Genomic DNA, 24,437 nt, shown 5'->3' with positions numbered 1-24,437 from the left:
TACAATTAGATGTTACTTTTAATAGGAAGTAAAGGGTGTGTGTGCATAATCTTTAGGGATCCAATAACTTGATTGTTCATCTATTTTCCCATGTTCTGAACATCTCTTCAAGAGCAAAATATTTTCACAATGCTTTTAAAACAGAAGAGAAGGCAAGTTACTGGAACATTACAGTCCTTTTTAAAGCAATACAATGACGATAGCCTTTAGAGTCCCAGAGATTGAAACTATAAGATTACAAGCATTTAAGACACCTAGTTTTGAAATACTTGCAGCTGTATTCATTGATCAATTTCACTTTGAACAAAATATAGGTAGGATGGAATCTGATTTCTTCATAAATACTTTCACAAGGATGGAGAGTTTACATTTTCTTCATTGGCAATAAAAAAGTGCTCAATTCACAAAAAGGGATACATCAAACCCAAAACATGCAATGGTTGTTCATTTTTTTAAAAAAACAAACTTTACTGTAACCCAACACTGAAGTAAGCAGTAATTCAGTTAACTTGTAGTATTTGCCCAAAAAGAAAAAAGGTCTAAGTTTAGCTTTGTGTATATAGCCTCTCCATTTATTATGAAAGGAAGGGGGCAGGTAAAAGAACATACCTCAAAAATCAGTGATCAATAATCTAAAACAATGAGTGGTTTAATTTGAATTTTTAATCCAGCACTTCATGTGAAATAATGGGCCTCTTGCAGTAATTACGATACTTCTGAAGCAGCAAAAAAACCCACCACCTACATTTTTGGCATATTTTAACGTTTATTCAAATATATTTTTTCCTTAAATTTATGAAGCCGTTATCCAGTGTTATCATGAAATACAGACTGTTGATTCTAGGTAGCCTTTGCTATCTCCAAGACCAATGTTAATTAAAAAGAAATAAAGCAGGGCACCACACTAATTTTGGGAGCTAGTACACTAAAAGAGTGAAAACCTGGGGGAGGGGGCATGAACTTACAATTTATAGAAGAAAGGAACTAAGTATCTGCAAAAAAGCTGGTTTTTGGTTGTATAGTATTTTACACTTTGATCTGCTACACCTGCCAATTTAGAGCAGATGGGCTTGTCTTTCCTTGTGTCCTTTCAATATTTTCTCTCCCTCCCCCCAACCTTACACAAAGTATCATGGATATGAGCCCAAGTATCCCAGACAATCCAGTGAACAGTAAGTGTAATGCACTGGTGTGATGTGTGAGATTTTAAAAGTCTCTCCCTTTCAATCTTCATCGAAGTTCTGTTGTAGAAGGAAGTTGGCTGCCAAGTTTTCATTCTTCTCACATGCAAAATACGCTTGTATCACAAGTCCTTCAGGAAATCCTAGCGCCTTTAACTGTAGGATGGAAAAAGATATTAGAATTCACATTTCAGGCACAAGCCTCCTTGTTGAGCATAAATTCCAGGTAGATAATTCTGCTGCCATTTGCTGGCACTTTGTCCAAATAACTTGCTCCTACTCTACCTAGCAACAGGTCCCCTTCCCTTTCCCACTCCTCCCACAAAAAGCAGGCAGCTTCAGTTACTACTATCACTATTATTACTGAAATAGGGATACACAGCAATTGTTGAAATAAATAAAAGAAAAATGTTCACATAGGTAAATTAAGCAATGTAAAACCAGAAAGGTTAAGAAGTTCAAACTCCTTATAGCACAGCAATACAGCCCTGGAGGAGGAAAAAACCTCTGTGACCTTTCAATCACTAATCAATACTGCCCATAAGAAACGACTGCCTGCAATTTGCACCTCATGACTACAAGTTAATTAGTACCTTCTGTACAAACACCCAATTTGCAATCCACATGGTGCCATGAAGTCAGATGCTTTCACAATCTCCCCCACCCCAAAGAACAATAACCAACTTGGTTTTGACAACTTGGTCTTTGTACATACATGCTGTACAAATGCTTTTTTGAGGCAGGCTTGACATACCCACAATAAAGTTCCTGAGATCTTGCTTCCTGGGCTCTCAATTTTGAGGCACAACTGACAGAGTAAAGGATGGACTGATCAGTAGTGAAGACTCTGGATGGTCTGCCATTGTATAATATGGAATTACAGGATGTGTAATCCATGGCACCCCTCAAATCTCCACTGACAGCATCCAAGAGTAAGAAGAGTAGAATTCAGATCAGGTGAGGAAGTTGCAGTTTTCATAGATTTTTTTTTTTTATCTCACGACATCAGTACTGGACTCAAGCAAGAGTTTAGGAAAGATGCCATTTTCACCTGGCTGTCTGAGATATGTCAGTGAGATTACTACCACTTCGCCATCCAGGGCAGGGAGAAAATGCCTTGAAGAAGTTCAACAAGAGCTCAGGAATAAAATCCAGGATGATGCCATATGGTAAGTTGGCAGCCTCCCTTTTAAGTAGGAGAAATGCAACTCCTGGCCTGTGGCATCAATCTTATCAATCAATGCTAGCTGAACAGACCCAGACCAGCCACAGGCAAACGTTATCACTCTCACTAGGAACACCTGCCCAGTCAAGAAAGACTCCTTTTCCACCTTAGGGACTTTGGATCAGGCACAGTTCCAACCAAGGTCACTACTTTCCATAACTGCTGTATCCATAACTCCATTGTCCAGAGTTCTACTTGCAAGATGCTACATCTTCAGGAACAGTCTGCATCCATTCAGGCTGAGGTTGGGTCCCTGTAGCTTCAATGTGAGTCAACTGCATGTTCTGGCCGCTTCACAGCAATGTCAGGTGAGCAGAAGCAGCTGGGAATGACTACATGTAAGCTTCAACCTGCAACTCACCTAATCATCTCAAGATCCATCACCGTCCCTGGTGAAATGCAGTTACCAATAGACTAGCCCAGAGCTTTCCAAGCTTTCATGTTGGTGACACACTTTTTAGATATGCACCATTCTGCAATGCAGTATTTCAGTTTTGCTAGCAAACTGGAGGTTAAACTAACCCCTTTCTAGCCCCAGAAGAGTGCGGACAGCGTTCGCGACACTCCTACACACTGCTGCTGACACACTAATGTGTCGCGACACACAGTTTGGAAAGCCCTGGATTAGCCCTTAAGACACATCCACCTGTATACTAAATACCACCAGTGGTCTTCTAGAGTGAAGGATTCACTATACTTTTTCAACCAACAGGAAGACCATGCTGGCTTGATGTACGCTACCAGGATCTTCTACCAGACCTAGATAACCACAGTGTAATATAAGTGCACAAAATGACGCCACTTTGGCTATATACTCCTGCTCTCAACTTTGGAAATAGAAGGTATGGTAACAGAGAACGGGAAGCTATTCTCTACTTCAAGAACACAGAGACAAAAATGCTGCACTCACTCTTTCTATAGCTTCTTTTTCCTGAGGTGTTACTTGAATGTAATTCATGTGACGGCTTCCAGCTTCAGCTACGCTTCCTCCTCCGCCACCGCTGCCACCGCCCCCTTGACCAGACTCCTGAACAGGTTCATTTAACATCTGAATAAAATGTTCTTGGTGTTGGCTTATTTGCTGTGGTGCATGGGAGGACAAAAGCAAACAATACACTGAAATAAAGCATATTCATTCCTACCAATAGCCTTAAGCACAACCACTTCTGTTTGTACTAATAATGCAATCAAAAATGCCGACAAGTAATAATCAGGAGTGCCTTACGATGATATATTTATGCATGCTTTAAATTTTAAAAAGTTAACTGAAGTTAATGTGCCTCATCAACTTTACTGCCTCCCTCTCCCCATGCATATAAATAAACCACCTGAAAACACAGAGACAACCCAAAATGTTTTAAAAGTCACCTGCAATAATTGAGGATTTTCCCGCCCTATTTGCTGTAGCAATGCAGGCAGAAGAGATGGATTCTGCTGAATAATTTGCCTCATCTGCTGGAACTGAGGCTGGTTTCGTAAAAATTCAAGTGGGTGTCCTGAAAAGGAAAAAGGTGTGGGTAGATTTTTTATATATCTATGCATACATATAAAATAAATATTTATTAAATATTTTACCATGGAATATTATGGGAGTTGTTGTCCTCCCACCGAAAAGCCTTTTTCAACAGGTATGATGCCCTGAAATCATATAGGGTTGACAACTCCCAAGGCTTAGAACTTTCTTACTCAAAGTGACAAGAAAGAGATTAAAATAATTCCTCAGTTTCTTGCCTGAGGTGCATGACAGAGCAAATTGCTAATTTTTCTTGTGAACACCATGCTTACTGTCTGGTGTACAAGGGCGTTTTGTTTTTTTAAAAAATTGACTTATAAACAAAAATCAGACCAACGGTCAGGCATCAGGCCCTACAAAATCCAAAGTAGAGCAATGAATTTTATCAAAACTTTTAATACTTTGTCGTGATGTAGAAAAACCACTATAAAGCTCACTCTAGAGCATAAAATGTATATTCTAAGTACCGGTAATTGATATTTGTTTTAGAGAGGCTGAAAAGTGAGCAAGTGACAAATCAAATTTTTGCTATCACATATATTATTCATTTTTTACTGCCTACCTGAATCTCCCATAATATAGGCATTTATTTCTATTTATCGCTACCTTTTCGCTACAAAAATTAGTAAGTCATTTTTATGAGAAAGTTACTTGAGCCTTATTTTAACCTCAAAATCACAAATCCAAGAAAGCAGCAGCACACACACTGCTGGAATAGTTTTAGGAGCGAGGAGGCACCTAATTTTCAAGTGTGAAATTTTCAACGTACATTGAAAGCCTGCAAAGCAATGTATTAATAATTGCTGAACCTCTGCAGTAATAAGTTCATTTTAGCTCATTCTAAATGGCATCAAGTATTTGCTTTCCACACACCCACACCCAAAAAATTCAACATTTCAGATACATGTTGGTGGTCAGTTGTATTTTACCAGTTATTACCAAGTGAAAAAAGATTTATTAATCAGTCTGCATAGAACTGATTTCCAAGACAGACTGCAACAGAAACTACCGAGGGCAGTTAGTTGCTCCTACAGACACGTACTATGGAAAAAACACAAGTCAGAAAGTTCCAGGTCTTAAGGGAAGCAGTCACAGGGAAGGAATGTGCATACAACCACGTTATCCAAATTGAACCATCCAATGGATTTGTGCAGAACTTTTAGAGTATGGAAACCTTACCTCCTGTAGAACTAGTAGTAGTTGTGGTTGTGGTAGTTGCTGCTGCTGCTGCTGCTGCAGCCGCTGCTGCTGTTGCTGAAGATGGAGAAGCAACTGTGCTGGCTGCTTGAGGGGGGTCAGCCATTCCTTGACTCTCTCTGTCTCCTGGGATACCCTAAAATGAGCACAGTTGTGTTAAAAGAAATCAGAATTAACAAGCCTTCCAAACAGGCATAGTGTGTAAAGCGCTGCTGGGCAATGGCAAAGTGTTTATGTTCCAGTGAAGTCCACAGTCATATTTTTTGTTAGTGGCTTAAAATAGGACATATATTTGGCCACTTCTTGGAAATACACAAGTGAATTAATGGAGTCACATTTAGGCGACTGTAAACTATCACCAGTATATTCCCAAGTTGTCAGACACTCAATGTTTGTCAAAGATCATCAGCATTCGCTGTAATAGGTGAAATACAAGGCGACATACAAGTCCAAATCAAGCGCTGGATAAAATTCCACTTCTCTGAAACTGTTCCCCCTCTACCTCCAACTTCTTGCACCATTTGAGACAGGCCATATTTTAAAACAAAAAGCAGATCTGCATGCAGAGAGCTTCAAATGAAGGTCAGAGGACTTGCTTCCAGGATCTCGGGGCTTTGAAAAATACTACGAATGCTACATCCAATCCCAACTAAATGGATCTTGGTTTTAATAAAGGAAAACCTGTGGCCAAGATATGAAGAACTGTTCAACTAATACCCTGAACCAAAGGGCGATTTGGGCCTGTTCTTCTCACAAAGCCTCACACTTCATGGCAACAGATTTTTGAAACTGAGGTTAACTAAGGCAGTCTCAGACTGAACATTGATGCTCTCCAATAGCAAACCCTAGACTGCCTCAGCCAGCTGGGTGGGCACTAACAGGACACCAAGAAGAGCCATATTCTGACTATGATATGGTGTTAGGTACAAACCCTTGAAACTGTAGCCCAAGTATAAAGGCTTTTCTGATTAATATGAAGTTATGTAAGTGACAGCCACACTCTAATTCTTCCAATCTATGCTGGTGTTGCACTAAGTACCTGACGGAGCACAGCTGGAAGAGGTCAGACCTGGGCAGCTAATCCACCCAAGTCTTTGTGATGTATGCCAGGTCAGGCAACCTCATCCACAATCTAATTGTCAATTATACAGGTGGGAGGGCAGGTTGGCATAGCTATCTAGGTCCCAAAGGCTGGTGGATGGCCCAGCAGAGGCAAGGATTTGCAGCTTTCCTCTTTTATGCTAAAAACCTTCTGCCATGCAGAAACAATCAGTGTGAAGCTTGGCTGTTGCAGGGATTGTTTTGGCAACTGAGGTTGCTTTTCACATTTTAAGCCACACCTGCCTTTTCAGAAAAGTGTGCAAAGACAAACCAAGACCAAAATCACCAAAGTAGGAACACAAAGCTAATCAATGCCACACCAAAGTTCAGGTAAATAACAGCCAGCAGACCTAAGCTAAATAAACAAATGTTTTATTGTGTACAGAAATTAAGATGCAGCAACGATACACAATGCCTATGATACACAAATCTGAAAGTCTGATAGACCCAGATCCCAGCTGAAGTTTTTTGCCCGCATAAGAGAACAAAAGGGCTGGAGTTGCTAACACTCAAACTAGAATGGAAGCAACTAGCAAGCATATCTTCTTCAGTATTATTCATTTACACAATTAGCATTTTCATTCTAAAGAGTTTGTGCCTCCATTTCCCCGCTCCATGAAAGTAATTTGCACTTCTTTATAGTTAACTGAAAACTTAGCAAGCCTGTTCTCGAAGACGCATGACCACAGCTAAACAAGCAGCGACTTAGCTTTCCACCTAATCAGCTTGACGTGACTAAAAAAAAAAGTAATCTATACAAAAATGGGTTATAACATTTACTATCTAGAACTGACACAAAGGGGATGAAATGTATGAACGTTACTTAACCAGGGGTGAACTTAAGATTGAAACAGCTGAATTAGTAGAAGCAGACAACTTACAAGCAGTCTCCCATAAATGATTAGGAAACCTTGTCCAACCATTTTATGTATTAAATACTCAGATATTTTGCAATGCCATGGTCACCAATATATTGCAGGCAGGGAACTTTACAAATGATTTTGCAATAGATGGTTCAGGAGTGGGCAATGGCTTCTGGAGCCAACGTGTACACTTTATAGTAAAAGAAACACACCACGTTTCAGAAGTCACCTTTACATATTCTCAGGATAGGGAACCTGCAGCCCTTTGGGGGGTTTTTTGACTCCAAATGCCATCAGCATGGTCAATCAGGGAGTGTTGAATTTTTCAACTTTCCAATTCCAAAAATGAGGGGTGTTAAAAAGCTGTAAAATGACTTGGGAATTCAAAAGATATTATGGTTAAATTAATATAATTTAATTTTGTGTAAGAAATATTGAATATTTTAAATGTTTTGTATAATTTCCAATAATTTTAAACTTGCCCTATTAATAGTTTTTGTAAAAAATGTGTGTAAAATCACATAAAAATCATTAAAAATGATTGCCAAGTACTTGCAGTTATGTTATAAATTAATATTATTTTAATATTTATATATTATACATATTTTATATTAAACTGTATATGACAATCACACACACACATATATATAGCATTCACTAATTTGAGCAGCAGCTATATTTCTTTCTTTCACAGGTTGAAGAATCTTCATCTGTGGGATAAAAATTGCTTCCGCGTCTGTGCTACTACCATCCTAACCAGTGGGGATTGACCTACAATGGCTTCTAAACAGAGAACAAGACTAGGGACATTCGCACTTATGAGCAACCTAATTGGAACTGGCAGAGAGTTGTTGCCCTCTGAACTCCCAACTCTGAGATGTTATGAGGTATGGACTACTGCTAAGAGAACAAAGCACTGAGGATGTAAGAAACTGCCCTGCCCTGCCAATGTTGGTTGCAAAAAGGAAGCTCACATTAACTGTACATGCCCTAAGGAGATGAAGATCCCTGTGAAGGAACTTGCTTTCATTAAAGGTCAGAGAGAGAAGACTGGTTTTATTGGACCATATCAAGATTGGCTTGCCAGATCTGCCTGAACATAAAAGACATACTTTTTTCACACACTTCTTTCTGGATCCAAACTCATTTCTCATATATTTGCCATTTCCAAAGCATCCTTCTTTCTTGCAGATCAAAAAGGCTACACATTTTTTAAAACAGTAAAGAGGAGAGCTGAAATCATTTGGATTATGGCTGAAAATTACATTTGTTTTAACAGCAGAATGAAAGTTAATAGGTCAGCTATAATGTTTTATTTTCAGTTTTTATTCACCTCCCAACCTTTGGTTTTTCTTTCTGTTAATGACTGTGTCACACCCAAAGTCGGTGGCAGAAGGCATAACAAGAAATTATGAATATCAGGAGAACATGCTCACCATCAGAAGATACTCCACTGCTCTATCAGGATTGTTGAAGCTGGCTCTCAGTGCAGCAATTACTTGCTCTCTCTCATAGCCCATCGACATGATCTCAGTCACCATATTTTCATAGGACTGACCTGTTACTAGGAAGAACAGAGGAGCAAAGATTAAGATGAAAGAAACATGCAGATTTAAAGAAGGTGGAGGAAAGGTGTCAAAAATATCCATTCCTTGCTGCAGTCATTAATTAATTATAATAACGTCTGGCTTAAGAAAGCCATTTGATGTACAAAGCTAGAAAGTGTTTTTCCTAGACAGATGCCGATCAGTTTGGGTTTTTTTACTTTTGAAGTGTCAAGCTTAATGCAAAAGCTATTCAAGTGACCAACTGTAATTGAGAATTATTAGCCAATACTGTTAGAGAGGGGTGGGGAGAGAGAGGTGGAGGTGGATCCACAGTACAACAGGATTCTATGCAGCAATCTTCAATACATAAAGCAGACAAGGTCCTCGTTTTTCCAGAAGTACTTCTTAACAACATAGATAACAAAGTTTTAGAAAAGTAGTAATAATTTATTAAGAATAATATATTATTTATACCCTCCACATCTGACTGGGTTGCCCCAACCACTCTGGGTGGCTTTCAGTACCAACAATAAGCTCTCTATCATCAGATCCCCCTACTGATCCTACCCATTCCCCTACCCTAGCAACCCTCAACACCTTACAATTAGAACTTCCCTGTAAGTAACTGGCTAAGCAAAGTAAGAACTTAATTAATAAAATTGATCAATTCGGCAATTCCCCATTGAACACATCAAAATTGGATACATATTATTCTACATTTCTAGAGTTGCCATCTTGGCAGCAGACAACTGGTATTACCCCTTAAGTTTTACAAATGCCTTTGTCCCTATGGTTAAAAACAAGTCCAATGTAGTTAATACTGGGGACATACTGTCTCCCTCCAACTCCCCCTCAGAAATCTACCCTCTTGTAAAACTACCAACGTTAATAGCTGTAAACTTTGACTGCTGAATTATATGGCTTGCAATTGATTTGGAGCATGTGCTTTTGACACAGATTTAAGAAAGGCAAGATAGTGAAACCAGGAGGTGCAAGTAAAGTTTGTTGTATAATAAGAATGGAGATTGTTCTCTGCAGATAAACTCACTTGCCATATTAAAATATTCACTAACGCTGACATTTCAAAGTGTCACATTTTTTGAATTACAACACTAATGTCTGAAGTAGGGTGCAAGCGGTGCTTTTTGCGAGTCTTTCATAGAAGAGGCACTCAAACAACTATCAGAAAATACTTACCAAGTGCACTTGTAGCATCCTCAAAGAGATTGGATCGCAAAGTATCACCTGTGGTACTGTAACAGAACAAAAACCACTCATTTCCTTTAAAAAGGCTCATGCGGCTTAGAGTTCAAGGGGCTTATATTATAATTTTGCTTATGAATAATCAAAAATGGTTTGTCTGCAATATATACATCTGTTTTTACCCAAACAAAATGCTGCTAGTAGAAGTGGTCCAAACTTCCTTTCCCACAGTAGTTGCAATCCATGGAGACACAAACTGGATTATGAAAAATACAGACTAGCACCCACCATTACAGGTATTGGCTTAATTGCTCACAACAGAAATTCAACCAGGGATATGAGGGTAAAGTACAAAATAATGCAAGTGGCACATTCAGTAGCTGTAGTCTACTGACAACTGACCAAGGGTCAAGCTTCAAATGCACACAAATTTTACCAACTCTGAGACTGACTCATTGTTTGCTGAAACTGACTGAACAGATGTTCATGCCCAGTTTCCAAATAGCTTCCTTTGGTGCATCATTTAATCACTTTTCGGGGAGGAAATGGAAATGTTTAACAACCTATCAACTTGCACTCTAGTGAAATACTTAAAAAAACTAGAACATGGCTAAATCTACTGCTTTTGGTTCATCCTGTGGAAAAGCTACATTGCCATATTGTAATTATTGCAGAATCACCTTGAGCAAGTATACTTGCAAACTACTGTTGTATAAGTTCTATTAACAAACATATATAAAAGCTCAAAGTTAACAACATATTGACAACTTCACACAGTAACTCAACTGGAAACATAGCCAGATGGGCAGGGTATTATTATTATTATTATTATTATTATTATTATTATTATTATTCATGGCATATTAACCATTTTCAGAAGTTAGTAAAAAGACTTGTACAAGATAAAAATGCATTGGTGCTCTATACTGAAGCATTGGTTTTTTTAAAAAATAAAACAGGATTTTTGGAAGGGAGCATGTAGGAGGGTTGAAAATTAATATTTCTCTTTTTCAGCAATTTTGATGCCCTCCAAGAAGTCCTAGTGCCAAATTTAGTATAAGTGGTGATAATAAACAAGACTCTGGTTTCTAATAATCTGCTCATACCTGTCTGTAGATGTTGGGCTAGTGGCAGCTGGTGTCTCTACTGGTTTATCTGCTGGTTTCTCTTCTACAGGAGCATTTACAGGCACAGGTTCACAAGCCACTGCAGCTGGTGTCGGGGCAGCTGGTGCAGGTGCTGAAACTGGTGCAGGCGCAGAAGCTGGAACAGGTGTAGGTTTGGGGGCTGCAGCAGCTATCGTAGAAGAACTAACAGTAGTGGTGGTATCATTTGACTGCTGGGTTGTAGTTGGGGATGGAGCTGAAGCAGCAGCTGCTTTGGGCTATAAAACAAAGAAATCTAAATGAATCAAATTCACAAGCCATCCTTTTTCATTTTTAGCATGCACCAGTGATTGGCCGTTTTCATACACCTCTCAGGGCTCATCTTGGAAGTTACATCCACCACACAAATACTGATTTATATCACTCCATATGCCTGTTGCAGTGTTAGCTTCTCATGAGCATATGTAAGAGTCCAAAATAAATCTGATGGGTTTGCATTAGCATGGCAGAAGCAGCCATTGTACATGAAAGATATTACACACAACAGTAGCCCCTTGGAATTACTAAAACTGCAATGATGTGGTCAATGCAAAGTGATGAGACGACCTGTGATGTACAATGGTACCTCAGGTTACGAACTTAATTCGTTCTGGAGGTCCATTCTTAACCTGAAACTGTTCTTAACCTGAGGTACCACTTTACCTAATGGGGCCTCCTGCTGCCGCCGCGCGATTTCTGTTCTCATCCTGAAGCAAAGTTCTTAACCTGAGGTACTACTTCGGGCTTAGCGGAGTATGTAACCTGAAGCGTCTGTAACCTGAAGTGTCTGTAACCCGAGGTACCACTGTATTTGAATAGAAATATTCATTACAGGTTGTAGCCCATACTAGTCTTAGTCAGATTAGACCAACTGAAATTAATGAGAATGAGTAATTTTAGATCCATTAACTTCAGTGGGTCTACACAGATTAAAACTTAGTCGGCTATAACCCTTTATGGCTAGAAAACCACCGTGCACATTTTGTGTCACTTGGTATTACCGCATGTGTCATGCAATACCCTAAGTGTATTCTTTTCAATATTCTTAAAACAACTGTGCTGTTATTCTAGAAATATAATTTATACCCAATCACATACATATGGTTATGCTGTTTCTACCAGAACAGTAGTTTTCAAACTGTGTTCCAAGAACTGTTGACTTTATTTCTTTTTTTTTTCTTTTCTTTTTTTTACAGAGCCTGTTGACTTTATTTCAAACTTTCTGGGCATTTCTACAATGTGAAGATCAGTGGTGGCAGGTATTTTTCCATGAAAGACAGCTGGCCCTTCACTACCAAACTTCTACTGAAAGTATATTGAGTATGTTTCAGAGCATCTACAAATAGTGATGGTGTGAGCCAACCAATCTGATCTGAATCTTCCAGCACCATACAGGTTTTACTGGACGTATTTGTGGGGCCTACAAAGCAGGACAAATCAATGCAGAAAGGGTTAACAATCAAACCATCCCTGAATAGATCTATACAGTAAGCTAAATGCCTGCCAGTAAAGAAAACCTTTTTGCAGCAGGGACACAATCAGGTCATTTGAAAAGCAATTCAGCAAAATCCTGTTTAACCATTGTTGAAAACCATTAGTCATCAATATGTTCAAATAGACACAGATAATATGGCCACCAAGGTCTGGTTATGGGTTTAATTCATTGCTATTTTTAGTGGCCTTGAGGAGGCCAGAATCTCAGAAAGACAAACTGAAAAAGAAAGACTGTTGCCAATCAAGCAACAAAACGCACATAGAATCATAGAGTTGGAAGAGACCACAAGGGCAATCGAGTCCAACCCCCTGCCAAGCATTGCAGCAAGCTGTAGAGTCGTTGCTCTATTTCATCATCATCAAGATTTGTAGGCCGCCTTACCGTACTTAAAATTATGCTCCAGGCAGCTTACAACGTATGATTTACATAATTACAAAATAACAAAAGTACTCAAGCAATAAAACAAAACACATCAAAAAGAACACAACTTTTTGCAGCAATTTCCAGATACACTGTAAGATCTAAAAACAGAGATGCCAAAAGATTAATATCAACAACTGCAACAAAAAAAACCTAAACTATACCCTGACCCAGGGGTAGTCAACCTTTTTATACCTACCGCCCACTAATGCATCTTTCTTGATGGTAAAATTTCCTTACCGCCCACCAGTGCTCAATGGAAGGAGGATTCAGCTTGTGCCGTAGAACCCCCTACAGCCCACTTAGAATCCTAGTGGATTCTAGTGGGCGGTAGGGACCAGGTTGACAACCCCCGCCCTAACCCAAGTGTCTGTTCAGCAGCCTCAGCTTTTGTAGCTGGAGTCAGTCAAGGACCCATCCTCCAAAATCAGGTGGAAAAAGGCTAGCAAGGCAGATCATTTTTAACCTGACAATTTTCAACACATCCCACCATAACTTTAACATCAAAATATAGTTTCATCATGCAGTCAATTGTAATACATAGAGAATGTGTCTCAAAGATGGAAAGTTTTTAGTTATGTCAGCTGCCCATCTACTATCTGCTCTAATTTAATCTGACAAACAGGGGAGGATCTGATCAGAATTGTCTAGGATACCAGTATTTGAGATAATGAAAAATCACACTTAACAGTAGTTTAGATAAAGGTGTACGTTAAACCAAGTGTATTTTTCAACAGATATATAAATAGCCTGGATCCAATAAATTCCAAGAGATGTGAGAGAGAAGAGAATATAAACTCTTGAGTTTATAAGTAAAATTTAGCTACTTCCACATTTTTGAAAAATATATTCACCGCTGCTACATGCACTTCACAGCAAACAAATTCTCACAAACCTTTATAGTATACATTTCAACATTCTTGTTTTTTCTGTCATTATAGTGCTGAATGTTCTCTTAATATATTACAAAACTAGAAAACCTCAGGATAAAAGTTACCAACAGCCTGTTTTCTTATATTACAAGTCAATAAAGAACAATTTAAGAGCAACCCCCTGCCACCCATGCCAGAATATTACTGATTACACTGAGACTTACTTTTGTCACCATAACCACCACAAAGTTCTTTTCATCGATTTTGTATTCTTTAAGAGCAGTATCATCATTAAGAATTTTACCTAGAAAATTAAAGTCATTCATGTTAGTTTTTCTTCACATTTAACATGATCCCATGAATGCAATTGCATTGTGTTCACTCTGTGTAGAAATCTAAAGATGGAGTCAAATGGCGATAGTCATTTAGCTAAGGATATACCATATTTTTTCGTCTATAAGACGACCCCATGTATAAGACACCCCCTATTTTTGGGGACCCAGATTTAAGAAAATGGGGGGAGATGGCCCAGAGTATAAGACGCCCCCTAATTTTTGACATTATTTTTTAGGGGGAAAACCTAGTCTTATACACGGAAAAATATGGTAGCTAAGGTAGCAGCACATGTAGTCATTTGTCTGCAACCTCCAGACAAATGATTCTATCCAATGTCTCCATGTGTGTCACTTTTCTTGGCTACTATGGGGTGATAAAACATTTAAGTTCTCCATGCTGCAAGTTAAGGAAACACCGTGTAGCTCCTAGTCATCCTTTTTCATGCTATGTTCATTCATGGACTTTCTTAGTTTCTGTATAAGCAGTCATTCAAAAAAATGACTGTATTGAATTTCGCCTGAGTCCCATTGCTTGTTTACAATGTAACCTCCATTTGCTCTAACAATTTAACTAGTCTACAGCAGAACTTTTTCCAGCTTAATTGATTTTGAATATTGAAGAGGGAAAGCATTTTTTTTTACCTAATTAAGTCAGTCTAGTACACTAAGCTAGCCCAAATACACACCAGGCATTTTTAGCCAGTGACTCACAAAAGGAGGGATTCTTTAAAGGACAGCCACTTCTCACTTTCTGGCAGTTGTCTGTACTGTAGCTACAATATTGCTAAATAATAAGTTAACAGCAAACAACTGCTAATGTGATAGGCAGAAACATATCTCTTCATTGTCAAGTAGATACACAGAAATTAGGGCTGTTCCCTACACAAAAGCGAACCCCTCCCTATCTCAGGGCAGGATTCACCTTCGGAGTCCCATCAATGGAAGTCCTGCACAAGGACTTCCACTTGTGCAACAAGACTTCCCCCCGCTCCTAGAAACTGGCTCAGGGGCACACACAGGAGAACCTCCAGAATAGCGTGCAGGAGTAGGAGAGTGGGGATGCTCTCTGGAGAGTTGAAATGCGTGTACTGATGGCAAAGCTTGCCTTAGTGCAGAACTGAGTTCCTTCCAATCCGTTTCCACCTGTGAAAACACTATTGCTCCATTTTAGTAGCTATGGCAGTAAGGAAAATGTGAATCAGTTCTAAAAAACTTATTAAATTAATGGGCTTGTTCATGTTTCTTTAATGTGAGATTTAAAACTTCTATAACTCCCACCGCATCTGTTGGTATGTATCTATAATTTGGCATCCTCTCCAATATAACTAAGTTATTGGGCTTGATATAAGATACATATTGGTGTTAAATATCCATGCAAAGTGAATCTTCTGTAGTAGCTGGTGGCAGAGGTTTATATTGTGCTTTTGTCCATAAATTGTTCCATTTATCCCCTTCAGTGCTTATATCCCACTATCAATTAGCGACAGCTTGTTGTAAGGGTAGGTAACTGAGATTATGTACGTTAAGTGCTTTGTTGGAATATGCTATATAAATGCCGTAGATCAGGGGTCAGCAAACTTTTTCAGCAGGCGGCCGGTCCACTGTCCCTCAGACCTTGGGGGGGGGGGAGCGGACTATATTTTTTTTGGGGGGGGGGGTGAACAAATTCCTATGCCCCACAAATAACCCAGAGATGCATTTTAAATAAAAGGACACATTCTACTCATGTAAAAACATGCTGATTCCTGGACCGTCCGCGGGCCGGATTTAGAAGGTGATAGTTTGCCTACCCATGCTGTAGATTATTGTAATTTAGCTGAAGCATCAGATGCAAAATAAGTTAAGTCCAAAAGGAAGCTGAAAATTCTTTCTTCTGGGAAAACAATGGTCAAGGAGAATTATTCTATCAATTCCATATATTACCCAAGAGATTAACTCTTGGTTTCTTTGGGTGTGATCAAGCCCAAAATTAAGCATTTATTAAGCCCCACTGGTAGTAAGGAGAGAGTTAAGTATGTGCCTAAATCCCTCCCCAATAAGATTGAAAAGCTTCTCATGTCAGCTGGATGGAGCTCTTTGTGACCTGCCAACTTTTTTTGTTCCTCTTACAGTAACACCTAGAAATAATTTCTATGTGCAAAAACATTACCTGCATATATTAATTTTTGGCCTGCTACTGGAAAAGCATCTTTCCCCTTTTCTGATTCAATCTTCTCTTTCAACGCTTTCACCTACAACAAACAGTTTAGTTAGAAAGTTTAGTTAGAACTCTTATGAACAGTGTTTTCAAATATATGCATATATATATAAACATTAGGACACCTGTGATGGCCACATTCTTTGTCTGTGATACAAAGTTTTGTTTCCTCTATGGCATATGGGGAACTTGTGGCTTTCTATATGCTGAGGAAATGCAACTCCCATGAGCCCCAGTCAGCACGGCCAATGGCCAGGGATGATTGGAAACTAGAGACATATTAGAGAGCCACAGGTGTCCATTCCTGCTCTGCTGGAAGTATTTTCTGTATTAGTAATTCTTCAACAATTAGATAATTCTGTCAATTGAAAAGATTACATGGAATCCAAACATTAAATACACACCTATGCTCAACACTTCAGTTTAAACTTTCAAAATGTTCAGCCCATAGGACACAGATTAAGTTAATCACATTTGTACCCCCACCCTTCTGCTCAGGGTCTCACTTTACCCTAAAAATTCTGAAAGGGAAATTAAGCTACTCAGCGAAGCTGAATAGGAATTTGTTTACCACAAGATGGCAATTATGTTTCAAGAACCACAAAACTCTGTGCATTAGTTTGGAGCTCTTGACTGTGTACTGGTCACTAATAAAAGTGAATATATATACCCTGCCTCTTCACAAAAAATGCCTGAAGTGGTCAATCACATTTGCAAGAGATCAACCCCCACAACTCAATTAAGAAGTTAACACAATAAAATCAGACAACAGGAGATAACGTATAAAAAAATACCAGTACATTTTTCATGTGCATTTAAGCTTTTTGGTACAATTTTGTGCCTGAATTTACACCACATGAAGGTCCAAAGATTCCACAGTATTAACTTAAAGAACTGAGCTTATACAAGTCTATTTAATGCAGCATGTTGTCCTTCGGTCTCAGGAATGCATAGGCAGAAATAGTGCCAGAAGTACTCATCAGCATTAAGAGTTAACTAGACAGCACTGTCTTTCTATAAGGAAGAGACTGCCTTTAATTTAAGTCCAGATCTTTATTAATAAGTCTGATGCAATTTCCCTTCCCATGACAAAAGCATATTCATTCAGTAGCATGTAGAACACGCTGACAATAGCAAAAATGCCACGACCAGGAAGAGTTTTAATTTGACTGTCAATCTGCCAAGGGAGTAGGGATATGAGAAGAGAAGATCTTTCAGGAATGCCATTGATGACTTTACACCTTTATACTTCATGGCAGCATGCCTGAGAATCTTGTATTGCCAGGCAATAGGAATTTTACCCCTTTCCTTCTGCCATCCAATTTACTTGCTGATCTCATATTTTAGATGGGTGGGGATCCAGATTAGTGCATGCAGTAGGCTTAGTACCAAGGATGGATGAGTCCATCTCCAGTCCTAGTAACTTTCACAGATGCTCACCCACAGTTCTGTTCCAACATATTTCCACATTAATCTGCAATTCTTGTAATCCACATAAATATTAGTATAATATTAGTATTCAAATTTAATGGTTTAAACAAGTATTTTAAAACATTCTCTCAAAACTTAACAGAGAACTGCTTCAGGGCATTCAGAAATACTTAAAACTAAATTTCAATCCATGCATTAATCCAAGAGGCATGGATCAAATCAGAATTCACAAAGTCATCAAAGTAAAAGAAGGTACAATGTACCAGAGACCGACAAACAATTAAAAATATAGGGTTGAAAAATCTGAAAGTTCAACTTTACATTGAGCCAATTCAAATATATTTTCAATTCTGCACAAGTTAAGAACTTTACTGCATAATCATTCATGGTTTTGCCAGAAAGAAAATTATGAACAACTGCCAGGCATATTATTTTTAGCTATCTTTGTTCCAGCATCATCCCTACCTTTGTTCAAAACCATGGTCACCTAACTACAAGGCTGCATGTTTGTAACTTCTGTAATTTGGGTGCGAAATACTTAGAAGCTGCCTCTGGAAAGAACATGTCCTTGAGAGGACTGTAGAAGCACAAATGAAGAAAACAAAGACTTGTAAATGAACACTGCTGAAAGTGATCTGAATAGCATCTGAATCGCCATGCATAAGTCTATTCCCTGAAAAAGTAAAACTGTCCCATAGTTTTGAGATAAAAATAACAGTCAGGAAAAGATTTTGCAGATCCATTCATTCTACAAAGATTTTCATTTACTAAGGCTGCAAACTTATGTTTACTAAAGAGCAGTGGTAGATTGTTTTATTTGATGTTCACCGGGGGGGAGGGGGGAGTTGACTAGACAGTGCATTGCGGCGACCAAAACCTAGGTGCAAATCTAGGTGTCATTTGGCTATTAGCTTATATATCTGAGTTTCTAATACTGGTTGGTAACAAATAGAAAAGCCTAAATACAACGCAGAATACAACTGAACAGAGCACCAACATTAGATTCCTTAACATTTACCTTGAACAATTTCATGAGTTGTCCAGTTTCCAGAAAATGTATTTGCTGGCTAAAAGAACTGCAAGTTATGATGGGCAGGACATTGGCCGGTGAGCAGTGTTGCCTGTTTCCCTTTACTAACTCCTTGTGGTCAGTAACACACCCCTTCTCTTGACATTTTGAAGTAGGTACTTCTCAACACTATTTTAGCACCTGTTTGCTGTGCTACAGTGAAGGGGTAAATACATCACTGAATAGGCGCAAGCGATGACATAATCTGCTGGAGTAGCAAGGTGGATCCTCCCCACAGTGAATGAGGTGATTCACTGAGGGACGTGGATAGTACCGTGGTCTAAACCACTGAGCCTCTGGGCTTGCTGATCAGAAGGTTTGGCAATTCGAATCCACGTGATGGGGTGGGCTCCCATAGCTCTGTCCCAGCTTCTGCTAACCTAGCAGTTCGAAAGCACACCAGTGCAAGTAGATAAATAAGTACCGCTGTGGTGCAAAGGTAAATGGTGTTTCCGTGTACTCTGGTTTCTGTCACAGTGTTCCGTTGCACCAGAAGCGGTTTAGCCATGACCCAGAAAACTGTGGACAAACGCCGGCTCCCTCGGCCTGAAAACGAGATGAGCGCTGCATCCCACAGTTGCCTTTGACGGGACTTAACCATCCAGGGGTCCTTTACCTTTTTACCTTTAATGCAGCTTTCAAGTCTGAGACAGATAAATTAGAGAATCAGGAAAATAATCAAGCAGAAGGCTGGACACTTCTTATTTACATGGGGTTCCTCCTTCATGCTAGAAGTTTAGTGCACATCAAATTAGAAGAAAAAATTTGATTTCATTGTGTTGAACATCTTTTGTTATAATGTGTTTACTATTTGCATTGATTATATAAAACTCTATTTGATGGTTGTGAAGCAAGCATCAGAACCCCAGGAAATAGTGCCTGCTCTATCACCCTTTAAAACAAAAGAGCTCTTGAGGGTGCTCCTTGCCGTGAGGATTTTTATGAAATTATCTGAATGACAAATTGCTCAACACAGACTACCAGGCAATTGGCTATCACCAGCCTTGGCTTAAATGTACAAAGTTACTAAGAAAAACTGTATCCACCTTGTGTTTTCCTTAGCTGAACACAGAACCACTGAACGACTCCAAAAAATGCCATGAAGTAGGCAATAAATTACTGGCGTATCTTTCATATTTACTGAAATCTACAGCTCATCAAAATGGCATTTTCCAAAGATACACTTTTAAATATGGAATGCAAAAGAGATCATAGAGGTGAAGCCTGCAGCAATCTACAGACCAGCAGAAAACATTCAAACAATCAACCTTTAAATGTCAATGGTTCCAGTACTGCAGTGTGGTGAAACGTTTTTAGCCCTAGCACCATGTTGCTCAGTTGAACTGCTCCCCACCCCCCACCTGCCCAAACCAGGGGTTTGTATACTATTGCTATGATTTTTAGTCCACATCTTCAATGTACATTTGGCATTCCCAAGGCTTCAAATAAAGTTTAAGCAATGCTAGAAGTGGTGAGTACCAACAATTCAAGGACACTGTTTACCCAAATAGTATTTACTTGTTTAGTGCCATGAGTACTTAACATATAACCATGCCATCATTACAACAATTCTGTAATGTAGTTCAGCATTATCCTCATATTACAGAAGAATGAGACCTAGTGCACGGATGGGGAACCTGCGATCCTCCATATTTTGCAAGAGTCCTAATTCCCATCAGCACTTTTTCTTGGTGACTGAAATCAGTCCACACAATACAAACACATAATTTCTCCTCCATATAAACATCAATTTGAAAAAGTACAATAGAAACATTAACTGTTCAAAGTACCGTATTTTTTGCACCATAACACTCACTTTTTTCCTCCTAGAAAGTAAGGGGAAATGTCTGTGCGTGTTATGGAGCGAATGCCTACGGGTGGCGGGGGGGATCTGCTGCAGTCGTGAGCAGAGGATCCATGGTTCCCCTTCCTTCCCTCCTCCTCTTTAAAGAAGAGCCTGCTTCTTTAAAGGAGCAAAGCGGGAGAGGAGAGGAGCCGCTTACACAAGTGTAAGCGGCTCCTGTCCGGTTGGTTCCTTTAAAGCAAGCAGGCTCTCTGTCCCTCTCTCCTCCCCACTCAGCTCGCTACATAGCAGCAAAGTTTTTCAGCTCGCTAAGCTGGGGAGGAGGGAGAAAAGCAGAGCCTGCTTGCTTAAAAGGAGCAAAGCAGGAGAGGAGAGGAGCCTTCTCCTCTTATACCCCTCTTCTGCATTATTAGCAGCATCCTTCTCCACACACCCCACGTGTGTTCCTTCTCCCCTTAAACCCCTCTCCTGCATTATTAGAAGCACCCTTCTCCAAACACCCCACACATGCTCCTTGTCCCTTGAGTGCTTTTCCTTCCCTCCCCACTTAAAACGTGGTTACAAAGCATAGATCCACATGGATCCTCAGTATTTTTGCATTGGGCTACTCCAAACTCACTGTCAGATCACAGGTGTGTGGCCACAGCATGAACCACAAAAATCATACATCCACTGTTTCATTTAGAATATTTTTTTTCTTGTTTTCCTCCTCTAAAAACTACGTGCGTGTTATGGTCTGGTGCGTGTTATAGAGCGAAAAATACGGTACTCTCCACTGATCCTAGTAATCCTAACAACTTCATACAATAGTACAATATGATCCCCAAAGTAGACAAACAAAATATTTGAGGTTGAGATAGTAGCTTGCCTAAAGACAACCAGGGAGTTCATGAAGACTGAAGATCAAAAATACATCATTCCCCATACTCCAAAGCAATGTTTATTCATTTTCTACCTTCCAAGCACAACGATTAGAACAGTTCTAAGATCTTACTGATTCATCCATTTGGCTTGCAAAGCCAAGAACAGACTGCTACATCCAAAATCAACATTGTCTATGGAAAAAGCTTTCATAGCTACAGGTATGCCAGATTTGTCCCAACTTCCTACCAGTGCCACCACCACCTTCCTTGGTAATAAATCTGCAAATGTAAGGCTATAGGGTGGCTTCAGGAAGGTGTAATAGTAACTATTATACAAGCACCTAGTTAGTTGGGGAAGCATTTTAGCAAATATGAAGCAGTATCAATGGAGCTGCACATAAACCTGACAGGAAAAACTGGACAGAACCATCCTTCATGACAGACAGCCATATTCTATATTACTTCAGAAAAGGGCATCTAATCATAATTTTTAAAATCTGACATGAAGAAACATTTTAAAGCAGACCTACCAGTTGTTCTACAGTTTAGGTTATTTTATAAGCTTACTTAACCTATCTATAGATACATGGTTGTAGAGGTATACCAAGAAAGGTTTCAAGATAGTTTCAACACAAAATACACTACTAAAGCTGAAAACTGCACCCAGTTTTGTTAGTCTGCATGCAGAACAGACTTCCACCACTGCCCATGAGACTTCCCTTTCCTATGGTTCTCTCTTTCCTATGCAGCCCCACCATCCACAAAACCTTTTCCAGAGGACTGAAAGACCCTCTGGAGCAAATACGGTTGTTGTTTTGTTTGTGGGGATAGGAAAGGAAGGAAAGGTCTGGTACAGGCTAAGGAAAATACATCAAAACAATGTCTTCAAATTTGTTTCCTGCACATTTTGCAATTTTAAGGAATGACTTGTAACATCTACCTTCTTGCCTAGATTCTCTATAATTTATGGTATGCAAGGAAAACATTAAGCTTTTAAAGGGTCAAGTTTCAAATGTAATTCTATACAACTTCCTTTCTTACAAGTTTTCAGAAAGTGTGCTTTCTGTGATGAAGTACCACAGTGAGAGACAAGAACTCTGGAAAGAGGAGTGGAAAGACACAGAGCGCAGCTCAGTGCAGAATATTAAGGGTGTTGTATCTACCCCTCACATACTAATGTGAAGGGAGCAACATTTTTTTTAAAAAAAATTGTGTGACAATATAGGTTCACTTTCATTGACCACTTATAGCTCAAATGTCACAAAGTGTAACATGTCTATATATCTTTCCCCATTTTCTCCAAAAGGCTCAGCATTCAGCTCACTGAGGCTGCAGAAAGTGCCACTATTAACCAACAACAGAACAACATTCCTGCTTCCTAATCACCTTTCTGAAGAGACAAATCAATACAGCTCACACCAGGGAGAGGAAAAACACACATCCCAACACTTACATCACACTGCCTCAAGAAGTATTTTAATATGCGAGTGCAAAGATTGCTCCTCTGCTACCTACTTATAATGTAATGAGGGTTTGGCTTGGAATAACCATTTGGAGCAGTCTATGGAGGAGCCTGCATCGCCCTATTTTCTCCAGCACTAGGCACTCCAGTTTAGCAACCGGGCATAAACTTTAAGAGACAAAGATATATATATAAAAGAAACAACTCCCTTGCAGTCTACACTTCGATGCGTAGCGCGTCCTTTTCTGATTCAACCCAAAACAGGAAAAGCACGGATCGCTGCACAAGCGGGAAAAATTTAACCTTCAGGAAGAACCTGCCCCCGCCCCCAAAGCCTTAGCATACCCTCTCGTTGCCCACCTCTCACGGACACGGGCCTTTTTTCCCGCTGCATACCCAGAGGGCGGGAGCGCGCGCGCGGACATCCAGGCAAGCAATCCAGCCAGCAGGCACCCAACTCGCACACGCCCCTTCCTCATGCGAAGCGAAATAATGCACAGTCATGGCAAAGCCCCGCTCGAGGACGCCGCCAGAGCCACCCACCAGCCCCCGCTCTGCCCCTCCAACCACCGTTGGAGCCCCTTGCACGGCAGATATACAAGCTGGACGGGAATCGACTATAGATTGCAACGGGAGACACCTCCTTCCCAGGCCTGGAGGGGGGGAGGCACATCCCCTTCCCCGCCTTGCAACGGAGCCTGCGTCAAAGGCCTCGCCGGGGAACGGAACCTGCAGCCTGGGCTCGGCTCAGAACCGCCGGAGGGGCCCCGAGGCCTCCCGACCACCAGCCCGCGCAATGGATTCTTCCCTCCCCCCCCCCAATAAAACCGCCCGGTTTCCCGGCCTCCCTCCCTCTAACTTTCCCCTACCGCAACTTCTGAGGAAAACCGCCCCGAAGGAGGCCTCGAAACGGGGCTCTCGCTCGCCGCCACCCCACGACTCCTGTCAGCCGAACCTTCCCCTCAGACCCCGCCGCGCCGCCCAACCCCAGGCCTGGGCCTAGCCCACAAGCTCGGCTCTCCCGCTCCCTCAGGCCGCACCGTCTCCTCAGGGTCGATGTCTATCTTGAAGGTTTGCTGCTGCAGCGTCTTCAGGGTGATCTGCATGGCGGCAGCTGAGCTGTAGGCCGCGGCGAAGCCGACCCCCGCAGGCTCCCTCAGGGAAGGTGGTGGTGGTGGTGGTGCTAGTGGTGGCGGCGGCGGCGGGAGCTCCCCCTGGGTCCTCCAGTCACCGCTCCGGCCTAGGCTGGCTCGGGCTATGGTGGGTGAAAGTCGGGGGAGGGGGGGAAAAGGAGGGAGGAGTTGTGGGCGGAGCTTAGGAAAAGGAAACGTTCCCCTCCGTCGCTCTCTCGCGCTCAGGCGGGCCATTGCGCACGCGCGGCTCAAGGAGGCGTTGACAGGGATCCTCGCGCTCGGCTCGCGGCCCAGCTGCTGCGGCCGCCGACGCCGCCATGATGACAGGGATGACGAAAGGCACCTTCCGCCACGGAACCCCCTCCCCCTCCCTCAGAGGAA

At 40.7% G+C, this 24,437-nt stretch overlaps 1 protein-coding gene across 3 annotated transcripts; it reads right to left on the bottom strand.

The window, feature by feature from the left end:
* RAD23B (RAD23 homolog B, nucleotide excision repair protein) lies at positions 1-24,226 on the bottom strand. 3 transcript variants are annotated; one of them, XM_053372004.1, is made up of 10 exons: positions 23,964-24,226; positions 16,247-16,328; positions 13,987-14,066; positions 10,937-11,214; positions 9,825-9,880; positions 8,517-8,638; positions 5,099-5,252; positions 3,776-3,902; positions 3,317-3,506; positions 1-1,337 (listed from the first exon to the last, which is right to left on the bottom strand). In XM_053372004.1, exons 1-10 carry the CDS (start codon positions 24,027-24,029, stop codon positions 1,224-1,226), a joined length of 1,269 nt encoding a protein of 422 aa, XP_053227979.1. In that variant the 5' UTR covers positions 24,030-24,226; the 3' UTR covers positions 1-1,223. The 3 variants fall into 3 exon arrangements, with proteins under 3 accessions (XP_053227979.1, XP_053227978.1, XP_053227980.1); XM_053372003.1 differs by having other exon boundaries at positions 8,517-8,644; positions 23,964-24,225; XM_053372005.1 differs by having other exon boundaries at positions 3,317-3,487; positions 3,775-3,902; positions 8,517-8,644; positions 23,964-24,224.
* Positions 24,227-24,437: the final 211 nt, after the last annotated feature.

The sequence above is a fragment of the Podarcis raffonei genome, chromosome 17 (genome assembly GCF_027172205.1).
Source record: "Podarcis raffonei isolate rPodRaf1 chromosome 17, rPodRaf1.pri, whole genome shotgun sequence".
NCBI lineage: Eukaryota > Metazoa > Chordata > Lepidosauria > Squamata > Lacertidae > Podarcis > Podarcis raffonei.
Note: the sequence above shows the minus strand (reverse complement) of the source record. Positions and strands in the feature narration are given on the sequence as shown.